Genomic DNA, 22,948 nt, shown 5'->3' on the forward strand with positions numbered 1-22,948 from the left:
ACTACTCCAACTTCCGGGATGCCTACAAGGCCCTCCCTAAGGCAAATCGGATCACGACTCCATTTTGCTCCTCCCTTCCTATTGCCAGAAACTCAAACAGGAAGTACCCGTGCCTAAGGACTATTCAACACTGGTCTGACCTATTTGGAATCCATGCTTCAAGATTGTTTTGATCACGCTGACTGGGAATGTTCCGGGTTCCCACAGAGAAATACTTTGACGAATACACTGATACGGTGACTGAGTTTATCAGGAAGTGTATAAGATATGTTATACCCACTGTGACTATTAAAACCTAACCAGAAACCGTGGATAGATGGCAGCATTCACGCAAAACTGAAAGTGCAAACCACTGCATTTAACCATGGCAAGGTGACTGGGAATATGGCAGAATACAAACAGTGTAGTTATTCCCTCCGTAAGGCAATCAAACAGGCAAAACGTCAGTATAGCGACAACGTGGAATTGCAATTCAACAGCTCAGACATGAGACGTATGTGATAGGGTCTGCAGACAATCACGGACTGCAAAGGGAAAACCAGCCCCGTCGTGGACACCGATGTCTTGCTTCCGGACAAGCTAAACACCTTCGCCTGCTTTGAGGATAACGCAGTGCCACCGACGCGGCCCATTACTAAGGACTGTGGCCTTTTCCGTGGCCGACGTGAGTAAGACATTTAAGCGTGTTAACCCTCGCAGGGCTGATGGCCCAGACAGCATCCCTAGCTCCTCAGAGCATGCGCAGACCAGCTGGCTGGAGTGTTTACAGACATATTCAATCTCTCCCTGTCCTAGTCTGCTGTCCCCACATGCTTCAATATGTCCGCCATCGTTCCTTTACCCAAGAAAACGAAGTTAACTGAACTAAATGACTTTCGCCCCGTAGCACTCACTTCTGCCATCATGAAGTGCTTTCAGAGGCTAGTCAAGGATGATATCATCTCTACCTTACCTGACACCCTAGACCCACTTAAATTTCTTTACCGCCCCAATAGATCCACAGACAATGCATTTGCCATTGCACTGCACACTGCCTTATCCCATCTGGACAAGAAGAATACCTATGTAAGAATGCTGTTCATTAACTAGCTCAGCATTCAACACCATAGTACCCTCCAAGCTCATCGTTAAGCTCGAGGCCCTGTGTATGAACCCCGCCCTGTGCAACTGGGTCCTGGACTTCCTGACAGGCTGCCCCCAGATGGTGAAGGTAGGAAACAACACCTTCACTTAGCTGATCCTAAACACTGGGGCCCCACAAGGGTGCGTGCTCAGCCCCCTCCTGTACTCCCTGTTCACTTATGACTGCGTGGCCAAGCACGCCTCCAACTCAATCATCAAGTTTGCTGACGACCCAACAGTAGTTGGCCTGATTACCAACAATGATGACAGCCTACAGCGAGGAGGTGAGGGCCCTGGGAGTGTGGTGCCAGGAAAATAACCTCTCACTCCACGTCAAGAAAACAAAGGAGCTGATCGTGGACTTCAGGAAACAGCAGCGAGCGCTTGCACCTATCAGGAGGTTGAAGAAATTTGTCTTGGCACCTAAAATCCTCCAACACTTTTACAGATGCACAATTGAGAGCATCCTGTTCGGCTGTATCACCCACCGCCTGGTACGGTAACTTCACTGCCTGCTACCGCATGGCTCTCCAGAGGTTCACCGGGGGCAAACTACCTGCCCTTCAGGACACCTCCAGCACCCGATGTCACAGGAAGGCCAAAAATATAATCAAGGACAACAACAACCCGAGCGACTTCCTGTCCACCCAACTATCATCCAGAATGCGAGGTCAGTGCAGGTGCATCAAAGCTGGGACCGAGAGACTGAAAAACAGCTTCTGTCTGTTAAATAGCCATCACTAGCACAGAGGCTGCTGCCCTATATACATACTTGAAATCACTAGCCACTTTAATAATGGAATATTAGTCACTTTAATGTTTACATATTTTGCATTACTCACCTCATAATTATATACTGTATTCTATTCTACTGTATCTTAGTCTATTCCGATCTGTCATTGCTCATCCAAATATTTATATATTCTTAATTCCTTTACTTTATATTTGTGTGTTGTGAAATTGTTAGATATTACTGCACTGTTGGAGCTAGGAACACAAGCATTTTGCTACACCCGCAATAACATCTGCTTAACACGTGTATTTGACCAAAATAATTTGATTTGAAGAGTGTCCTGCCTAAATTCCCAATCTGGCCCTCATACCATCATGGCCACCTAATCATCCCCAGCTTCTAATTGGCTCATTCATCCCCCCTCCTCTTCCCTATGACTATTCCCCAGGTTGTTGCTATAAATGAGAATGTGTTCTTAGTTAACTTAGCTGGTAAAATAAGGGTAAACAAAAAATAATACAAAATGTTCTAAAATTCAGCTGCGCCAATGGGCTGACTGCACACATTGCCACGCCCACCGTCCAGTCCCATTTTGATCAAGAAAAAACACTGTACTGTATATGAAGCAGTGGTACTCTGTGTGTATACTGTGCCCTGCTCTTCTTTGCCAAACCTAGAAAGAGCAGGATTTATTTGTGTTTCCCTTTAAGTGCTTCAGCAATGCAGGTGATAAATATAGGATATGAAGGTGATATACTCCTTACTACACGGCTGACAGGGGTCTATGAATATTTTCTCACTCCATTTAAAAACAAACGCTTATATTCATTTGATGTATTGGAACGGCTGTCGTAATTTCTATTCGGGCCCAATTTGATAGTTCTTTATAGTCAATGATAGTGTTTCGGCTTGTGGTGTTGTGGAGGACACCTTTGGACACTGTTGACTATGTTATAATTTGTGTTTCATTCATGATTATTGTAGATGTAATGAATCCAAATTATGACTGCACAAAGCTTCATAACGGGGTCTAGTGCACATGAACCCAATGTACCACACCGGTTTAGGTGTATGTAAACTTCCGACTTCAACTGTATATATTCATAAAATAAGCGAGGGGGTCCAATCCATCCTGCAGTGGGTTTGTGTATTCCCGGGGGGGGGGGGCAGGACAGACTAACGAAATCGAAACTGTGTAGAAATTATTTACTTTCATTTATACTGTTTTTTGACTGTTCAGCTAGCTAGACAGACATGAAATATTGAAAATTCCAAAAATGATGGATGGAGGATTATACCAAATACGGCAACCTGGGGCAAAATTAGTTTCACACCCCTGCACAACACCATTGAATAAGGAATCGCGAATAAGGAAAACCATACAGAAGTTATCAAAAGTCCATTATTTAGCCTGTAGCTTGGGCATGAAAAGCAAGAACTTGAGAACTGTATGGTACTCTTTATCTATGCACCCCCACGGATCTGGTGGACTGCAGTTGGAATTTATTCATGTTTATATGGGCTCGTTCTTATCTGTACGACAATGTACATTTAAACAGCCCAGCTCCCTCGTGAGCCACATTATACATGTCCTCTGTATTGCACTGGGGCATATGGCCCCGTTGTTTCAGTGCTTCGGGGGTGGGGGGGGTAGCGGATACAAAGCGTTTTACTCCCAATTTTTCCTCTGCAAACAATGGATACATTTTAATTAGCTATATGGACTCCTTTCTGCCCGTGTATCTTAAATCCCCGAAGTAATTTGTAGTAGGGAAGAGGGTGAGAAGTTAGAATTCACCACAGAACTCCCATCCATCCCTGCAACACTGCAGCAGCATCTTAATCTGTTTGGATCTTCTGCAATTACTGCACTTTACTTATGTACAGAATCTGGTAACGGGTTGTTCCTCCTTTTGTTAATGGTTTAAAGGTGTTGGTTTATTATATTCTAGTGTGGCTGGTACCCTTGCAGCTCATCTACTACAGAGTGAACTCAGCCATCCGTCGGAGTGTAAACGGGTGTGTGTGTGGCTGAGGCAGCCAGTGATTTAGAGTGGTAGATTTACGAGCATACTGTAGATCCTTCGTGCCTCTCAGACCGTCAACCATATTTTGACAGGCAGGAGGCTGCCTGACTGGCCGTCGATCGAAGGCCCTCGCTTCGAGTAGCTTAATTCTCCACCACTGTTCTGCTCTGCAAACCCCCGGTCAATCCCTCCCTCTAAGCATGGCTTCTTAACCTCTGTGTGAAACAGCATGAAAAATCCCCAGGGGCAAGTATAGTTTTTATGTTATACTGTGTGTTGTTTGTGCCATTTTTGATGGTCAGAGTCATGGTAGTTGCGGTGAAAAAATGGTTAGGAAATCAATCAATCATGAGGGTAAGGATTGTAGTGAAAGAAATTGCAGCTGTCTCACTAGGCAGGGTCGGAGAAGTGAAAGCATGTTCTGTAATAGTTTACCAGCTATTTTGTCCATTAGTCCATGTGCCGTGGAACGTTGTTGGGTTGTCATTGCTAGGCCAAATATTTATATATTCTTAATTCCTTTTCTTTAGATTTGTGTGTATTGTTGGGAAATTGTTAGATATTACTGTTAGATATTACTGCATTTCGCTACGCCTGCAATAACATCTGCTAAACACATGTATGTGACAAATAAAATGTCATTTGATCTACGTACACACCCTTGTATTTCCCCTTTTCATTTTTCTGGATCCATTCACCCGCTAGAGGACGTGTGTTGTGAGTATTATGGCAGGACGTAGATTATGAGTATTAGGGCAGGACGTGTGTTATGGCAGGACGTAGATTATGAGTATTAGGGCAGGACGTGTGTTATGGCAGGACGTAGATTATGAGTATTAGGACAGGACGTGTGTTATGGTAGGATGTAGATTATGAGTATTATGGCAGGACGTGTGTTATGGTAGGATGTAGATTATGAGTATTATGGCAGGACGTGTGTTATGGTAGGATGTAGATTATGAGTATTATGGCAGGACGTGTGTTATGGCAGGACGTAGATTATGAGTATTATGGCAGGACGTGTGTTATGGCAGGACGTAGATTATGAGTATTATGGCAGGACGTGTGTTATGGCTGGTGCAGAGATGAGTGAGGCTTTTTTAAGGTGCTGAAGGGAATGAAGTGCAAGGGGCAGATGAGCATTGTGGGAAAGTAATTGGGTCATATAGAACCAATGGGACATTTAATGTGCCATTCAGGTCCCCCTCACTGTCTACCTCTGTCTTCTTAAATCGCTGTGAATCAGAATGTTCCACAATGCAAAGTGATTTAAGGATCATTTAAAAAAACGAAGCATTATCATGCCTACTTCAGAGATGGACAAAACCCCATCTGGGTCGGTTGCTTTAAAAAATGCACCAGTAATTTTTTATTTTTTTTTGTTAAATTTGTCACCACAAAATGCATTATATTGCTTAGCAATTCAAGCCAAACCAAAGCATAGAAATGCACAAGTCAATTAACTTTCTTCCCATCCCAGTATATGCAAATAAATAGTGGTTAACATTAGCACACACACGCAGGGCCTACGACAGGTAGACAGCGAAGGTCACTTTGCAGGGAGAATTATTCCAGCCACGCCAGCCTAATCAAAGGCTTTTTTTCTGGAGCCTGAGCCTGGTTCCTCTGTGATGCTTTGGCCTGCACTGGTTTATTTAGCCTTTCAGTCTACATTGAGAGAGACTAGAGGGTGGAGTCCATCTCAACGGTGGGACTGGGTCAGTGGGCATCCATCCCCCTTTTGATAGCCAAAACCAACCTGGTGAGGTTCTATTTACTTATTTAGGCTACATCATCATATATTTACATCATCTAGCCTAGCTCTCACAGAAGACTGTCACTCCCCAGACTCACACCAGAGAGAGGGCACCGGCTAGAGGATGGTAGCCTGAATGCCAGTCTGTTTCAATTTGTTTGGCATGAAATTCCTTAAGGAGTTGGCAGTAGACAGGTTTCCATCTAGCCATATTGATGCAATGAAATACCTGCGTGATGAAAACATTGCATTATCTGTTAACTTTCCAAAATATTGACAACACCAAATATGTTAAGGCTGGATTTAAAAAAAATTCAGCGAAACATATTATGGAGAACACATATTAGCTCTGTCCTATTAGTTATTTTCCCCCTCACCTCCTGTTGCATTGTGGGTACCAGGTACTGACCACCACACAGATGGCTGTCAGCTAGGCAAGGGTAGCAGAATGGCCCTGTCGACCATTCCACCCACCCATGCACAACACACACCCTCGCTATACAGGCTCCCAGTCAATGACAAATTGCAGCCCAAGACAACAGGCCCTGGTAGAGTGCTCCTGAGGGACTTCTGAGATCTCCCGCTGCGTGACCCAGTTCCATCACGCCTTCACTTCTGCTCTCTTCTTCTGTCTCTTTCTCTATCCATCTCTCTCCCCATCTGTATTGGTCCCTTTCTCCCTCTTTCCATATCTCTCTCTCCCCCTGTTCTCCTTTCTCTGCTGTGCCCTTCTGCATTGAGGCACTTTCTCTCTTGCTGCCTGCAAGCTGATCCTAACAAAAGGAGCTCGCCTTTTTATTTCTCCAGCTTGAGTCTCCATCATCCTTTATCACTTAGCCTCCATCCCTCCCTCCCTCCATGTGCTCTAGAATCTCTCTCCAAGCCTCCTTGGTGTTAACGCCCTGGTCAAGTCTATATGCCCTGCTACTACTAGAGGTCCACAGCCACTGCCTCCCATCTCCAATGCGCTCTCTCCCCCTCTATCTCCCCCTCTTTCCAACATACCCCCTTTCTCACAGTGGAAACCCACTCACACACCGCCAAGATAAAACATTAAGTATTAGGATCCACATTAGCTGCTGCAAAAGCATCATCTACTCTTCCTGGGGGTCTACATGAAACATAACATAATACATAGTACAGAAGATTATGAATCAAGGACTGAAATACATCAATTTAAAACGTCACACACGGCCTACATATCAGTACATACAAAGATTATCTGTCTAATACGTAGTACAGTGCAAATTACAATACAAGATATACAATGCATTCGGAAAGTATTCAGACCCCTTGACTTTTTAAATATTTTGTTACGTTACAGCCTTATTCTAAAATGTATTAAAATAATCTACACACAATACCCCATAATGACAAAGTGAAAACAGTTTTTCAATATTTTAGCAATTGTTTTTACAAATACAAAAACAGAAATAACTAATTTACATAAGTATTCAGACCTTTTGCTGTGAGACTCAAAATTTAGCTCAGGTGCATCATGTTTCCATTGATCATCCTTGATGTTTCTACAACTTGATTGGAGTCCACCTGTGGTAAGATCAATTGATTGGACATGATTTGGAAAGGCACACACCTGTCTATTTTAGGTCCCAAAGTTGACAGTGCATGTCAGAGCAAAAACCAAGCCATGAGGTCGAAGGAGTTGTCCGTACAGCTCCGAGACAGGATTGTGTCGAGGCACAGATCTAGGGAAGGGTACCAAAACATTTCTGTAGCATTGAAGGTCCCCAAGAACACAGTGGCTTCCATCATTCTTAAATGGAAGAAGTTTGGTATCACCAAGACTCTTCCTAGAGCTGGCTGCCCGGCCAAACTGAGCAATCAGGGGAGAAGGACCTTGGTCAGTGAGGTGACCAAGAACCCAATGGTCACTCTGACAGAACTCCAGAATTCCTCTGTGGAGATGGGAGAACCTTTCTGAAGTACAACCATCTCTGCAGCACTCCACCAGTCAGGCCTTTATGGTAGAGTGGCCAGACGGAAGCCACTCCTCAGTAAAAGGCACATGAAAGCCCGCTTGGAGTTTGCCAAAAGGCACCTAAAGACTCTCAGAAACAAGATTCTCTGGTCTGATGAAACCTAGACTGAACTCTTTGGCCTGAATGCCAAGTGTCACATCTGGCGGAAACCTGGCACCATCCCTACGGTGAAGTATGGTGGTAGCAGCAGAAAACTGTGGGTATGTTTTTTAGCGGCAGGGACTAGGAGACTAGTCAGGATCGAGGGAAAGATGAACAGAGCAAAGTACAGAGAGATCCTTGATGCAAACCTGCTCCAGAGCGTTCAGGACTTCAGACTGTGGCAAAGGTTTTCCTTCGGGACAAGTCTCTGAATGTCCTTGTGACTCAGTCAAGCTCGAACATCTCTGGAGAGACCTGAAAATAGCTGTGCAGCGACACTCCCCATCCAACCTGACAAAGCTTGAGAGGATCTGCAGAGAAGAATGGGAGAAACTCCCCAAATACAGATGTGACAAGCTTGTAGCGTCATACCCAAGAAGACTCAAGGCTGTAATCACTGCCATAGGTGCTTCAACAAGGTACTGAGTAAATGGTCTGAATACTTATGTAAATGTTGTATTTAAAAAAATATATAAATTCTAACTTTTTAATCTGTTTTTTGAAACTGTATTTATTGCTGGCTTGAGTTACCTGGGGTAGATAAGTTATATGTAGTCATCGCTCTATTTAATACTATGCATTTTGTGCATTGATGTGAAGAAGGCAGAGCAACGCCGTATCATGGACAGACCTCTTCCCATTTAGCAACCATTTGAGTCTGTTTTGACCATGAAAGCTTGCTATCTAAGGTTACACCCAGCAGTTTAGTCTCCTTAACTTGCTAAATGCTCACATTATTTAGTAATAGATCTAAACAAGGTTTAGCATTGAGCGAGCGATTTGTCCCAAAAATTATGCTTTTAGTTTGAGATATTTAGTATGTTCTTTCTTCATCCATCCTCCCCCCCTTTTTTTTCTTGCCTCTTCGGCAAATAGCTAACTGCATTGCAGCAGTGCCAGCCAGGCAGCGTGGAAGGTGCATTAATATTAATGTCTGCCCATTTCACCCAGCGTGGCAGGGAGTCTGTCAATCTATTCAGCCTCATAGGTACTCTCTCTTTCCAGCTCTATCTTTGCCATGATAGCTAATGTAAAAGTCCTCGATGGCGCTGTCCATGCAGTGTGCAAGTGCGACTTCTATCCATCTCTATGGTCAAGCTTCTTCGTTACTGGAGAGACTCTCCTTTCTGTCTCTCTCCACCCCAACCAGCACTAATTGACCAGTGCAGCACAGTGCCGCAGTACCACCTAGAAAACACCAGAGGCCACTAGTCTGCTGCCAGGCCCTAATCACTTTGGTGGGGGACCTGGGACTGGGGAGGCAAGGTGGGCTGTCATTGGTTAAGTTGTCTGTTGAGGAGATTTATTCGACCATTCCTGAGGGGGGAGAACTAAGGTTAGTGCTATCAGGGATCCTTGGGATGTCCCTACCCTAAAACCTAAGCTTAACCCTTATCCTTACTGTAACCTTAGGCTTACCTTAATCCTTAACTCTGTTGACACACCCGTGCTTCAATCTAAGTAACATAAAACAAATGGGTATCAAAATCTGTTAATTTAAGCTAGTGATGTTTTTTTGTTGCACTGGCTGCGTCTCAATCCACCCCATCTGCCTCTGTCGGCCTTCCGCATCTGCGTTGAAAGGTGGCCGAGCTACAGCAGTGTTTATGAGACGTTACGAAAATCGGCCTTCTCACGAAAACGTCTGTAGTTCTGACTGACTCTTGAAGACTATGTTCATTTGCTTTTCCTTTTCCATTTTTACATGGGCATTTGCGTGACAAAACCTTAAATATGTGTTCCAAAAATGAGCTCCAGTTTTGGAATAATTGCGTCATTTTCCGGTTGTCACTAGTTTCCAGACACAAAGTCAAAATAGGCTATTTTGCAATGAGGCCCTTTATCTACTTCCCCAGAGTCAGATGAGCTCATGGTTACCATTCTTATGTCTCTGTGTCCAGTATGAAGGAAGTTAGAGATAGTTTTGCGAGCCAATGCTAGCTAGCTTTAGCGCAATGACTGCAAGTCTATGGGTATCTGCTAATCGAAGTTTGACAAAACAATGTATAGTGTAGAGAATCATTGTACTGTCTAAACTGCTGTGAAATATCTTTTCAATAGCCAAATATATTTTATTTTAAGTTGTTTGAAGCAGGTATACAAAACTGAAAGTAAAAGACGCAAAAACAAAATTTGACGGGAAGCATAGAAATAGTGCACATAGAACAGATCTACCACTTTTTTTGACTTGCTTTCAATGAGCATGACGGATCTATAACTCACATTTCTATGTGAATTTGGTCGGGTTGCCCAAAAAAGTTACATATTGCCACGTTAACCATTTTACCTTTCATCTTCAATGGGGGTAAGGACATCCCAAGGATACCAGATAGCAAGGACCAGAGAACAAAAGCTTTTGCATGGGATGGTTGCCTGTGGGTCTCATGAAAACTCTTGTAGTCAAGGAGAGTGCAATTCAGAACGGTTGACTCTCAATGTCACGCTGTAGACAGTTCTTGGGGTGAGAACATTATCTTCTCTCTCAACTCAACAGTGTTTTAGTCCTGTAGAATAGAGAAGAGGAATACAGCTGTCAAATATTTATTAGTTTATACAATTGTTTAAATATTCTTGAGGGACATTTCTTGAAAGTGTCCCATGTGATCATTATATCTTATATCTTACGAACTACTGCGCTATTTCACAGTGACACATCTTGACTGTTTAGAAAACTGGTAGCAGTAGAGCTGCGGCTGGTTGGCAACACGTTTAAGCCACGCTCTCCTGCATTAAGCATTTTAAGATGGCTGCAAGCAATGCAGGTGTGCTTAAGACAGACGCTGTGCGGAGACAGAGAGAGAGACTGGGGATCAGGGTATTCTGCAGCACTGCAGTAATACAGCAGCCAGCTCTGCTCTGTACAGAAATATACTGAACTTCTGCTGCAGCTTGGAGGGTTACTATGCTGATGCTATTTATTACTCTAAAGAAAGAGAGAGAGTGTGGGTTTAGCAGAATCTACCCTGCAGCTAACCGGTACTCCAGAGAGCTCCGAGCCCCAAAGCCTACTCTACTCCCAGCATGTGCCTGCGTCTCTACTTTCTTTCTTGCTCTATCGTTCTTTTTGTTTCACTGCTACACGTGTATAAGGACCTAATATCTACCTAGCAACTACTGCGCTTCCTCTTCCTTTTCCCGCTGGTTCTCTAGTACATGCCTTGCCAGGACTTTTCAGCCGTGTCAAAACCCTTTTTGAACTTGGCTGTGTTTTTTTTTTTTTTTTTCGCAGTTCAAAGATGCAACCTACGCCGTTCCATGGCCAGGGCTGGCCAAGGTGACAAGTTTCCCCACAAAGTCAGTAGATATAGCCAGGTTTAGTCTTTGACTATTGGCCTGGTTGACTGTATTAGGAAGGTTACGATATTGCCTCACTACATGCAGTGTGTGTCGGGATGAGAGCCACTTGACTGGTCTGTGGGCTGGTCACTTCTAGCCCAGGCTGCTTACCCTGGGCTGGGCAGGGCAAGAGGGGATGGAGCGATGGATAGAGAGAATTGGATGTGTGTTAGCTAGCTGAGGAGGTTTGATGGAAGACCCAGTCTGCTCAGCAGGGGGTTTGTCGCATGCCTGCCTCTGTCCTTCAACCGCTCCGCCTCTCTCCCACGTTCAAATAGGGTCTGCCCATATAGGCCAGTTTTCCATTGTGATGTTGCTCTCCCCAGTCCAATGTTCTATCCCGTTTCTGTTTTGGTGTGGCGTCATTGCATAGTTGGCTCTCTTTTCCAAGTGCTCTGCAGAATGTCAATAGGCCTTATTCCAGTCCAGACACACTACTACTTGCCGCCTTGTCATGTCGTTTCCCCATGCAGCAGCCATCTCTCTATAAGGCATGTAACCTCCAAATGACCTTCAAACAGGAGCATAACCACTCGCTGCTGCCTCGCAACGCACCCCTCTTTAACAACCCTGTTTAAACAATAGATTCTCTCTCACCCCCCCATAAGGAGAGCTGACTGAAAGCAGCTAACTGTGGTGTAATGACCAGTTTTCCTCTCAATAACGGGGGCTTTTGTGCTGCTTCACCAGGGAAAGACTTTCTCTCTTCTTTCAACTGGGTTTGACTTGAGGACGTGGGTTTCTCAAATTCCCTCAGGCACTTGTACAGAACTCCTCAAAGGTTAGCCTAAGTAGAAGCTGTGGATATCATAAGGTGAATGCACCAATTTGTAAGTCGCTCTGGATAAGAGCGTCTGCTAAATTACTTAAATGTAAATGTAAATGTTGTGCCACTAGCCAAGCCCATCCTTAGCATTCTAGTAGTTTCCATGTAAGAAGGAATGTACTGTTGAAAGAAATCTAACTGGTGTGTGTGTGTGTGTGTTTAAAAAAAATATTGTTTTGGGTGCACTACTGTATGTTTCAGCACCTTTCTCTGTAGTGTGTGTTGGTCCTCAGTGGAGTGATGCCTTTCAAGCGGCGTATTGGACTTTGAGATAAAGAATCGAATCTATAGATACGTTGAGGAATGTTAACATATTTCCAAAATGTATCCTGGCCACGTGACTGGACCATCACTGTCCTATCCCATAGGGCCGGTAGGAATCTAGTCAAAGGCAGTGCACCATTTGGGACTCATCCCTAGTCATTCAGCAATGATCAATTGATTGCGCCCTCATGACCTTCCTTCCTTCCTAGGATTCTGTTGTCATGCACCAAACCGTCATCTTCCTGCTCATCCCTCTCTCTCCCTCCCTCTCGGTTTCTCTCTCTCTCTCTCTCTCTCTCTCTCTCTCTCTCTCTCTCTCTCTCTCTCTCTCTCTCTCGCTCTCTCTCTCTCGCTCTCTCTCTCGTTGCAGTGCCATGCGTGTGTTGCTGTCCAAGCTGCCGCGGCCCTGGATCGTAGACGAGAAGAAGGACGATGGTTACACCGCCCTGCATCTGGCCGCACTCAACAACCACGTGGAGGTGGCCGAGCTGCTGGTTCACCAGGTAGGGGACACACTAACACACCACTGCATTTCAAACAGTCTGGAATAGCCGAATGAATTCTGGGCTTGTGAAATTTCTACCTAGGCCAAATATAAGCCTTCCACAACCATAAGAGCATCTTTTTTTTTTTTTTTTCTATCAAAATAGTTGAACCTGCTTTTTTCAACAGTCACTGATCTGGCTATGAAAATGCCCTTTTGGTAACAAATTGAACCAGAACCATGTACAATGCACATCCCCACTAAGAAATGACCAACTTCTTGTCGCAGGCATTATAGAAAATGTCTCAAACAACCCCTGAAGCACAAGCCCACGTGCTAGTGAGTAACCGGCTAATCTTTTATATGTGAAGTCTAGCCAACTTGGATCAATTTGCTTGCTAACAAGGTAGAACAGTTGAACTGTTATGAACACACCCTCCTGTCCATCTCCATCTGTTTGAACAACATGCTAGCCTGTCCACTTTTAGATGTTGAAATCAAGTCGCCTACCTGGATAAGATGATGCTTGTTTCTCAGAATGAGAACTAGTCGCCAATTCCTTTTATAGAAATGTGTATGAATTCGAATGAATTCAATATATTGTTCAGCCCGAGCTTAAACCATGCAGTCATGCACCAATGTACTGTAGTATACATTAGGAGGTACACTGCAGAACCAGTGTGTGCATGTTATACTGGGGCGTTTTATACAGGAATATTTGAACGATAGCTCTCTCTCTCTCTCTCTCTCTCCCCGTCTCTGTGTGTTCCTTCTGTTTCCTCCTCTCAGGGCAGTGCCAGCCTGGACATCCAGAATGTAAACCAACAGACGGCCCTGCACCTGGCTGTGGAGAGACAGCACACACAGATAGTCAGGGTCAGTCTCTCCTCCCTCCCTCCCCCCCCCCCTCTTTTCTACTTTCCTTGCTCCCTCGCTACTCTCCTTACTCCCTTGCTCCTCTCCTCGCTCCCTCTCTCCTACCACTAATTGAAGATGCTATCTGTAGTTATCTCGCTATCTGTCCCCCTGACGGTGCACTAAAGGCTGTTGAGAACATCAAAGACAGTAACCCACGTTTCATTTAAAATGGAGGATCTCCTGCAGTAGAATTAGCCCGCTAGGTCCAAGCTGACGTAGTGCCAAAGAAAGGAGAAAGCTTTCTGGGAGGGAACGTGAGAGTGGAGTAATGTGGCTCCTGTCTGGGTAAAGCTGTTACGTCGCCATCTTGTGGAGTGGTTGGCTAGTGCAGCTTCAGACTGGCGCAGCAGGACCACAGTCATGTGCAGGACCTCTTGCTACGATATGGTGCTATACTCATTTGGATGATGATTGTTTTGAAAGAAAAATGGGTACTGAACTGTTATACGAATAAATGCTCATTATAAATTAGCACCATGTGTGTCTGTCTCCAGCTACTGGTGCGAGCGGAAGCCAAGCTGGACGTGCAGGACAAGGACGGGGACACTCCTCTCCACGAGGCGTTGCGTCACCACACGCTGTCCCAGCTCCGCCAGCTGCAGGACATGCAAGACGTCAGCAAGGTGGAGCCCTGGGAACCATCCAAAAACACGGTACGGGATTAAGCATTTATTTAATTATTCTGAGTTTAAGGGGGGGGGTGCTAAGCTAACATATGGAATTGTTTTAACATGGTCAAACAATGGAGCATTTAGCTATTTGATTCGGAATTTTAGGACCCCTTTTGAGTAATACATTCATAAATGGCAAAAAGGACAGTCCAAATATAAATCAGAAGAAACAAGGTTTTGAAGTGTCTCTAAATCTAGGAGATGTATTAAAAAAAAACGAATTAAATATATTTATTTTATACATATTTAATGACTTTTTTTGGTAAACTACCTTCATACTTCAATTCTTTTTTTTTTTAAACGGTACCGGTTACCTTAAGATGAGTCCCGTGACACTTGTGGGGTCGTAGAGCAAAACGGAGAACACCATCGCGTTCGTGGGAGTCTCCCCTTTCCATAGAGGGGTCATTATAGGTTGTAGGCCAAACTGTTTGGACACTACAGATGTTTCAGTGAGAAGATCGATTTTCGGGATGTCTCATGGTCTGACAGACAACGCTCTAGCTCTGCCGCCTTTCACCGCAGGTGCGGAAGTGCGACACTGGCGGATGCGGTGGATCGAGACACATCCAATGCAGAAAAAAAAAAACATATCTAGCTTAAACTGACGGATTTTGATGGGGACTTTTTGACTCACTGACACGTCAATGGACTCTATCTAGGGGGTTAAACAAGAAAGTCCCATTGAGAGATATACATAAGGGGGCATGCTTCATTGGGATTTCAAGCACCGTTTCGGCTCATTACTATGCCGAGACAGCTCCTCACTCGGCTGGCTGGGCCATTTCAAAGCCCCCTGTCTCCCAAGTAATTTATCCTCAACATGTCTGACTCTTTCTAACCAGTGGCTTACATCTGTACTGATGGAGCCATTAGGGTGGCTAATTCAACTGTCATCTTGTAAAGTGATGCTATGGGAGATTGACCCAGCCTCAACCTGTACAGCCCTACACGCTAGTTCACACATTCTAATCAGACACTGTCTGCTTCGCTCTCCTCTCCTCTGTCTGGTGGAGCTGGGAGGAGTGGTAAGTGGGAGATGGAGTGGGACAAAGACCGAGAATGGGTGAAAGGATAAGGGAGACAGAAAAAGACAGCCTTACTGACTCCTGTGCGTTGGTCCTCCACAGCTGATCATGGGCCTGGGCACCCAGGGAGCAGAGAAGAAGAGTGCAGCGTCCATCGCCTGCTTCCTGGCGGCTAACGGAGCAGACCTGACCATCCGCAACAAGAAGGGCCAGTCCCCTCTGGACCTCTGCCCCGACCCCAGCCTCTGTAAGGCCCTGGCCAAGTGCCACAAGGAGAAGAGCAGGTAAGAAACCCTAGTTCCTTTACCCAGCCCCCAGCCCAGACCTTATAAACCACACTGTAACACGGTTGTTGCGCTCCAAGTAGTTGTCTCCCCTATCTTCCATTGTATCCGGTCTCCTCTTTCTCACAAGCGCCCTCTTCTCTCCCCGTGTCTCCCCTCCAGTGGCCAGGTGGGCTCTCGCAGCCCGTCTCTGAACAGTAACGGTGAGACCCTGGAGGAGTGTATGGTGTGTTCTGACATGAAGAGAGACACCCTGTTCGGACCGTGCGGACACATCGCCACCTGCTCTCTCTGCTCCCCCCGCGTCAAGAAGTGTCTCATCTGCAAGGACCAGGTCCAGTCCAGAACCAAGGTACTGTTGCACACCCACCCAGCCTCAATAAAGTGATCATGTCTGTATTGGAGAATTTCAGGGCGGTATTCTGACTTAGGATCTGGGTTGTCTCCCATTGATGTCAAAATCAAATCAAATGTATTTGTCACATACACATGGTTAGCAGGTGTTAATGCGAGTGTAGCAAAATGCTTGTGCTTCTAGTTCCAACCATGCAGTAATATCTTAACAAGTAATCTACCAATTCCACAACAACTAGCTTGTACACACAAGTGTAAAGGAATGAATACGAATATGTACGTAAAAATATATAAATGAGTGATGGCCGAACGGCATAGGCAAGATGTAATAGATGGTATGGACTACAGTATATACATATGAGATGAGTATTGTAGGGTATGAAAACATATAAAGCAGTATTGTTTAAGGTGGCTAGTGATACATTACATCAGGATGGCAAGATGCAGTAGATGGTATGGCGTACAGTATATACATATGAGATGAATAATGTAGGTTATGTAAACATGATCTAATATAAATAATATAAAGTGGCTAGTGATAAATTGATTACATACATTTTTCCATTATTAAAGTGGCTTGAGTTGAGTCAGTATGTTGGCAGCAGCCCCTCAATGTTAGTGATGGCTGTTTAAGAGTCTGATGGCCTTGAGATAGAAGCTGTTTTTCAGTCTCTCGGTTCCAGCTTTGATGCACCTGTACTGACCTCGTCTTCTGGATGATAGCGGGGTGAACAGGCAGTGGCTCGGGTTGTTGTTGTCCTTGATGATCTTTTTGGGCTTCCTGTGACATCGGGTGGTGTAGGTGTCCTGGAGGGCAGGTAGTTTGCACCCGGTGATGCGTTGTGCAGACCTCACTACCCTCTGGAGAGCCTTCCGGTTATGGGCGGAGTAGCTGCCGTACCAGGCGGTGATACAGCCCGACAGGATGCTCTCGATTGTGCATCTGTAAAAGTTTGAGTGTTTTTGGTGACAAGCCGGATTTCTTCAGCCTCCTGAGGTTGAAGAGGCGCTGCTGCGCCTTCTTCACCACGCTGTCTGTGTGGGTGGACCAAAGACTTACTGTCCCTGAATGATTTACGCTAACTTTTGTTGCGCTTCGATAAGTATCAAGCTGTATAAGTTACTAATGAGAGAATCAATTGATAGATGTTTTCAATCTGTTTGGGGGTAGTAAAGACATCCTCCAATCAGAGGTATGACTTTTTCTTCTCTTTCCTTTCATTGACATCAGATGTTTTTTTTGTTGTTGTCTCCGTACAGATTGAGGAGTGTGTCGTGTGTTCCGACAAGAAGGCTGCCGTGCTCTTCGAGCCCTGCGGTCACATGTGCGCTTGTGAGAGTAAGTACATGAAGTGAACCAGCCTAGGTTGCGTCCGGTTTGCCCCGTGGAACGGGACCCCGTCTCTTTATCCCAAGTCTTTCACCTGTTCCAGCGGGCCTTACTGACCTGTGACCCTGTCTGTGTTTGTTCCCTCCCTCGCTGCAGACTGTGCCAGCCTCATGAAGAAGTGCGTACAATGCCGGGCTGTTGTGGAACGCCGCACGCCCTTCGTCCTGTGTTGTGGAGGGAAAGGTATGGAGGATGATGCAGCTGATGATGATGATGATGATGAGGATGATGAGGACCTTAGTGAGTGAATCTTCCACACGTTCCCTTTTAATTCCCTTTTTATCCTCCTTTCTTTCTTGTCATGACTCACCGTCCCTTCGTCCCACCCCCCCCACGATGAACATGTTCTGTTTGTTGGTGTTGGCTTTGGTTTTCTGATTCACAGCCTTCTTGCTCACGCATTATTCAAACGTTGGCGTTGTCATTGTTTTGTGTGTTTTAGTCGAATGTGTTTATTTTCCCAGACAAGGACACCACCTCCCTAGTTGAGGTCATTTAATGCGTCATCTATGATCGTCAACTTAATCAGACTAGAACTGGCTGACCAATTTTTATGGAATCTGTTTAATCATAACATGTAATTCAATCACGTCAGTTTTATAACATTTTTAGCAGCATGCACTCGTGATTAACAGAAATTGGCCTCCATAACTGGCTATTAATTCTCCCTTAACTGGCCCCTAGAAGTATATTTGTAAAACTGCTTCCAATATCACCATCAGTCCATTTCTCCATCCAAATCAATCTGTTAGCTAAGCAGTGACGGTACAATGTTGGTCATTTTTTTAATGTGTGTGTTTTGGGTTACGTTCACCATCCCTAGTGTTGTCTTTAAGTTGCACACGCTCTTCGATCACATTATTGTCCCTCCTTTATGACTGCACCTCACACGCAGTTCCCTTTATTTTGTTGTCCTTATTATTTTATGTTGAGTTAAAGGGGAAACTGTTGTAAGTTCACTGATTTTTATATTGATTTGCCGAAGATTCGCTTGTCGAAAGATCTTTCTGTGTGTTGCCACAAACTCCCGTATCGCACAAACACACACATACTCACACACACCGATCTCTTCAAATACAAAGTACATCGTCTATCACACACAGATGCGCACATGCACATTCCCCTATGTCCCTTGACATTTGAAGAGGGATGCCGACCTAGACGAGACTCTCCTAGCCTTAGTGTTAGTTAGTGTTTAATGGGGAGCACTTAAGAGTTGTCAGGTTAGCTGCTGGGCACTGCTGACCCAAACAGCTCTTTTCCTGGTCCTAATAACACTATTTAGTGTGTTTTTTGTTTTTCGACTTGGAAGGAAGCGGTTGCAGCCAGCTGCCTTACTCGATCTAGCGAAGACTCCTCCCCACCTCCCACCTAACATCTATTTCTGATTTAATAACCTCATTTTCCTTGCTCTCTCTCTCTCTCTCTCTCTCTCTCTCTCTCTCTCTCTCTCTCTCTCTCTCTCTCTCTCTCTCTCTCTCTCTCTCTCTCTCTCTCTCTCTCTCGCTCTCTCTCGCTCTCGCTCGCTCTCGCTCGCTCTCGAGGCCTTTTAATAGAGAGTAGACTGCTCCTCCTCAGGCCTTGTCTTGTGGAGTTGTATCTGGGGCTCCTGCTATAACACTGTGACTGGTTATTCTCAGCAGGTAGCTCTAACTCAGCTCTAATGGCAGGGGGGTCGCAGCAGGATCTGCTCCAGCCCAACAATCTGGCGCTAAGTTGGTGTAAGTATCTCATCCTCTGCCCTGGTTCAAAACTCCCCTCTGCTGTCTGCCCTGCCTGGCCTAGGCCCTGTTGCCTAAACCCCCTTTTCCTTTGCAGCGATCCTTCGTCCACCGCTCCACACCACACACAGAATCGCACCGACCCACAATTACACTGATTTCCACCATTCAGACAGGTTGTGCCCTCAAGCACGTGGCCTCGGACCATTTTCGGCCAAACACTGTCTGGGGAAGTGCATGTGTCGAACTCTGAAATCCCTGCTTGTTAAAAAAGGCCTGGATTCAAGTGTAGAACTCTTCCCAGAACGGCCCCCCACATAGAACGGGGCTGTATGATTGCTTGATTCGTTCGGCCTTTAGAGCAGCATGTCAATAAAAGGGAGGTTTGCGTTGACATTGCCACCAACGGAATGAAAGGCATCTCCCCTTCTCTCTCTCAATCTCTCCCGCTTGCGGTCTCTCTAGGCTGCATTGAAACGGCTCGGGGGCCACTAGTTTGAGAGCCTGCATATGTTGGTTGTTGGTTACTTTCTCAACTTTGTGTGCGCTCTATTCTTGTTTTCCTCCTACAGCCAGCGGTAATATCCCGGCCATGCAGAGAGACAAAGACAACACCAATGTCAACGCTGACGTTCAGAAGCTGCAGCAACAACTGCAGGACATCAAGGAGCAGGTAAGCGTGGTGGTATGTACGAAAGACAACATGGTGATATCTACTTAAACGCCATGCATCATTTGAGTTTATATACTTGGTTCAGATTTGGTTTCATTGTAATAACAAATGTTAAACAGTCCTCTTTGTGCGTATGCTAGGCACATCCAATAACTATTCACTTACAATGCCTTCAGAACGTATTCACACCCTTGAACTTATTCCACGTTTTGTTGTGTTACAGCCTGAATTTACTATGGATTCAATTTAGATTGTGTGTCACTGGCCTACACACAATACCCCATAATGTCAAAGGGGAAGTATGTTTCTTTTAGGATATTTTTAATATTACAAATGAAATGCTGAAATGTCTTGAGTCTAAGTATTCAACATCTTTGTTATGGCAAGCCTAAATAAGTTCAGGAGTACAAATGTGCTTTACAAGTCACATATAAGGTTGCATGGACTCACTCTGTGTACAATAATAGTGTTTAACATGATTTCTTTATGACTACCTCATCTCTGTACCCCACACATACAATTATCTGTAAGGTCCCTCAGTTGAGCAATGAATTTCAAACAAAGATTCAACCGTAAATACCAGGGAGGTTTTCCAATGCCTCGCAAAGAAAGGCACCTATTGGTAGATGGTACTTCTAAAAATAAAAATGCATTTAATGTCCCTTTGAGCATGGTGAAGTTATTAATCTTTGGATTGTTCATCAATACACCAGTCCCTACAAAGATACAGGCGTCCTTCCTAACTCAGTTGCCGGAGAGGAAGGAAACCGCTCAGGCATTTCAACATGAGGCCGTTGGTGACTTTAAAACAGTTTAATGGCTGTGTTAGGAGAGAACTGAGAATGGATCAACAACATTGTAGTTACTCCACAGTACTAACCTAAATGACAGAGTGAAAAAATGGATGCCTGTACATAATGAAATAATCCAAAACATACATCCTGTTTGCAGTAAGGCACTAACGTAAAACTGCAAAAATACAACTTCATTTTGTAAATAAACTCCGCAAAAAAAGTAAAGTCCTCTCACTGTCAACTGCGTTTATTTTCAGCAAACTTAACATGTGCAAAAATTTGTATGAACATAACAAGATTCAACAACTGAGACATAAACTGAACAAGTTCCACAGACATGTGACTAACAGAAATGGAATAATGTGTCCCTGAACAAAGAAGGGGGGGGGTCAAAATCAAAAGTAACAGTCAGTATCTGTTGTGGCCACCAGCTGCATTAAGTACAGCAGTGCATCTCCTCCTCATGGACTGCACCAGATTTGCCAGTTCTTGCTGTGAGATGTTACCCCACTCTTCCACCAAGGCACCTGCAAGTTCCCGCACATTTCTGGGGGGAATGGCCCTAGCCCTCACCCTCCGATCCAACAGGTCCCAGATGTGCTCAATGGGATTGAGATCCGGGCTCTTTGCTAGCCATGACAGAACACTGACATTCCTGTCTTGCAGGAAATCATGCACAGAACGAGCAGTATGGCTGGTGGCATTGTCATGCTGGAGGGTCATGTCAGGATGAGCCTGCAGGAAGGGTACCACATGAGGGAGGAGGATGTCTTCCCTGTAACGCACAGCGTTGAGATTGCCTGCAATGACAACAAGCTCAGTCCAATGATGCTGTGACACACCGCCCCAGACCATGACGGACCCTCCACCTCGATCCCGTTCCAGAGTACAGGCCTCAGTGTAATGCTCATTCCTTCAACGATAAACGCGAATCCGACCATCACCCCTGGTGAGACAAAACCGTGACTTGTCAGTGAAAAGCACTTTTTGCTCATCCTGCGACGTTGTTGCCGGTGATGTCTGGTGAGGTCCTGCCTTACAACAGGCCTACAAGCCCTCAGTCCAGCCTCTCTCAGCCTATTGCGGACAGTCTGAGCACTGATGGAGGGATTGTGCGTTCCTGGTGTAACTCTGGCAGTTGTTGTTGCCATCCTGTACCTGTCCCGCAGGTGTGATGTTCGGATGTACCAATTCTGTGCAGGTGTTGTTACACGTGGTCTGCCACTGCGAGGACGATCAGCTGTCCGTCCTGTTTCCCTGTAGCGCTGTCTTAGGTGTCTCACAGTACGGACATGGCAATTTATTGCCCTGTCCACATCTGCAGTCCTCATGCCTCCTTGCAGCATGCCTAAGGCACGTTCACACAGATGAGCCGAGACCCTGGGTATCTTTCTTTTGGTGTTTTTCAGAGTCATTAGAAAGGTCACTTTAGTGTCCTAAGTTTTCATAACTGTGACCTTAATTGCCTGCCATCTAAGCTGTTAGTGTCTTAATGACCGTTCCACAGGTGCATGTTCATTAATTGATTATGGTTCATTGAACAAGCATGGGAAAGAGTTTTTAAACCTTTTACAATGAAGATCTGTGAAGTTATTTGGATTTTTACGAATTATCTTTGAAAGACATGGTCCTGAAAAAGGGACGTTTCTTGTTTTGCTGAGTTTACAAGCGTTATGTTTGGTGCAAATCCAGCACATCACTGAGTACCACTCTTCATGTTTTCAAGCATGGTGGTGGCTGCATCATGTTATGGGTATGCTTGTCATGGGTCAAGGACTTGGGGGGTTTTGTTTGGGGGTGGCGACTGAGTAGAGTTAAGCACAGTAAAAATCCCAGAGAAAAGCCAGGTTCAGTCTGCTTTCCAACAGACACTGGGACACACATTCACCTATCAGCAGGACACTAACTTAATACACAAGACCAAATATACACTGGAGTTGCTTACCAAGGTCTGCGTGGCCTTGTTACGGTTTTGACTTAAATCGGTTTGAAAATCTATGGCAAAACTTGAAAATGGCTGTCAAGCAATGCCCAACAACCAACTTGACAGAGCTTGAAGAATAAAAAAAAGAATGTGCAAATAGTGTGCAATCCAGGTGTGCAAAGCTCTTAGACTTACCCAGATATACTCACAGCTGTAATCGCTGCCAAAGGTGATTCTAACATGTATTGACTCAGGTGTGAATCCTTGTATAAATTAGATTTCCGTTTTGTTTCAATGAATTTGCAAAAATGTCTAAACATGTTTTCACTTTGACGTTATTCGGTATTGTGTGTCAATGGGTGCGAGAAAATGTTGAATTCAGGCTGTAACACAAAATGTGTAAGTCAAGGGTTATGAATACTTTCTGACGGCACTGTAGCATGTGGATATTAAACACCTTTTCCTTGCCCTTAAACATGGCTTTAGACTCTCTTGGCATCTG

General features: G+C 44.9%; 1 protein-coding gene across 5 annotated transcripts in view; it reads left to right on the forward strand.

Annotated features, from left to right (window-relative positions):
• The window catches only part of mib1 (MIB E3 ubiquitin protein ligase 1), a 103,223-nt gene that overhangs the window by 74,297 nt on the left and 5,978 nt on the right, over positions 1 to 22,948 (forward strand). For 2 of the 5 annotated variants that reach the window (XM_014191774.3, XM_082973460.1), the window contains 9 exons: positions 12,576 to 12,708; positions 13,479 to 13,565; positions 14,102 to 14,260; positions 15,409 to 15,590; positions 15,753 to 15,942; positions 17,205 to 17,283; positions 17,431 to 17,574; positions 18,975 to 19,055; positions 19,628 to 19,728. In XM_014191774.3, the coding sequence (XP_014047249.1) occupies positions 12,576 to 12,708; positions 13,479 to 13,565; positions 14,102 to 14,260; positions 15,409 to 15,590; positions 15,753 to 15,942; positions 17,205 to 17,283; positions 17,431 to 17,574; positions 18,975 to 19,055; positions 19,628 to 19,728 (1,156 nt within the window). The remainder of the gene's footprint in view (positions 1 to 12,575; positions 12,709 to 13,478; positions 13,566 to 14,101; positions 14,261 to 15,408; positions 15,591 to 15,752; positions 15,943 to 17,204; positions 17,284 to 17,430; positions 17,575 to 18,974; positions 19,056 to 19,627; positions 19,729 to 22,948) is intronic. The other 3 variants (XM_014191775.3, XM_014191777.3, XM_014191778.3) reach the window with 3 other exon arrangements.

This window comes from Salmo salar, chromosome 03 (genome assembly GCF_965601325.2).
Source record: "Salmo salar chromosome 03, fSalSal1, whole genome shotgun sequence".
Classification (NCBI taxonomy): domain Eukaryota; kingdom Metazoa; phylum Chordata; class Actinopteri; order Salmoniformes; family Salmonidae; genus Salmo; species Salmo salar.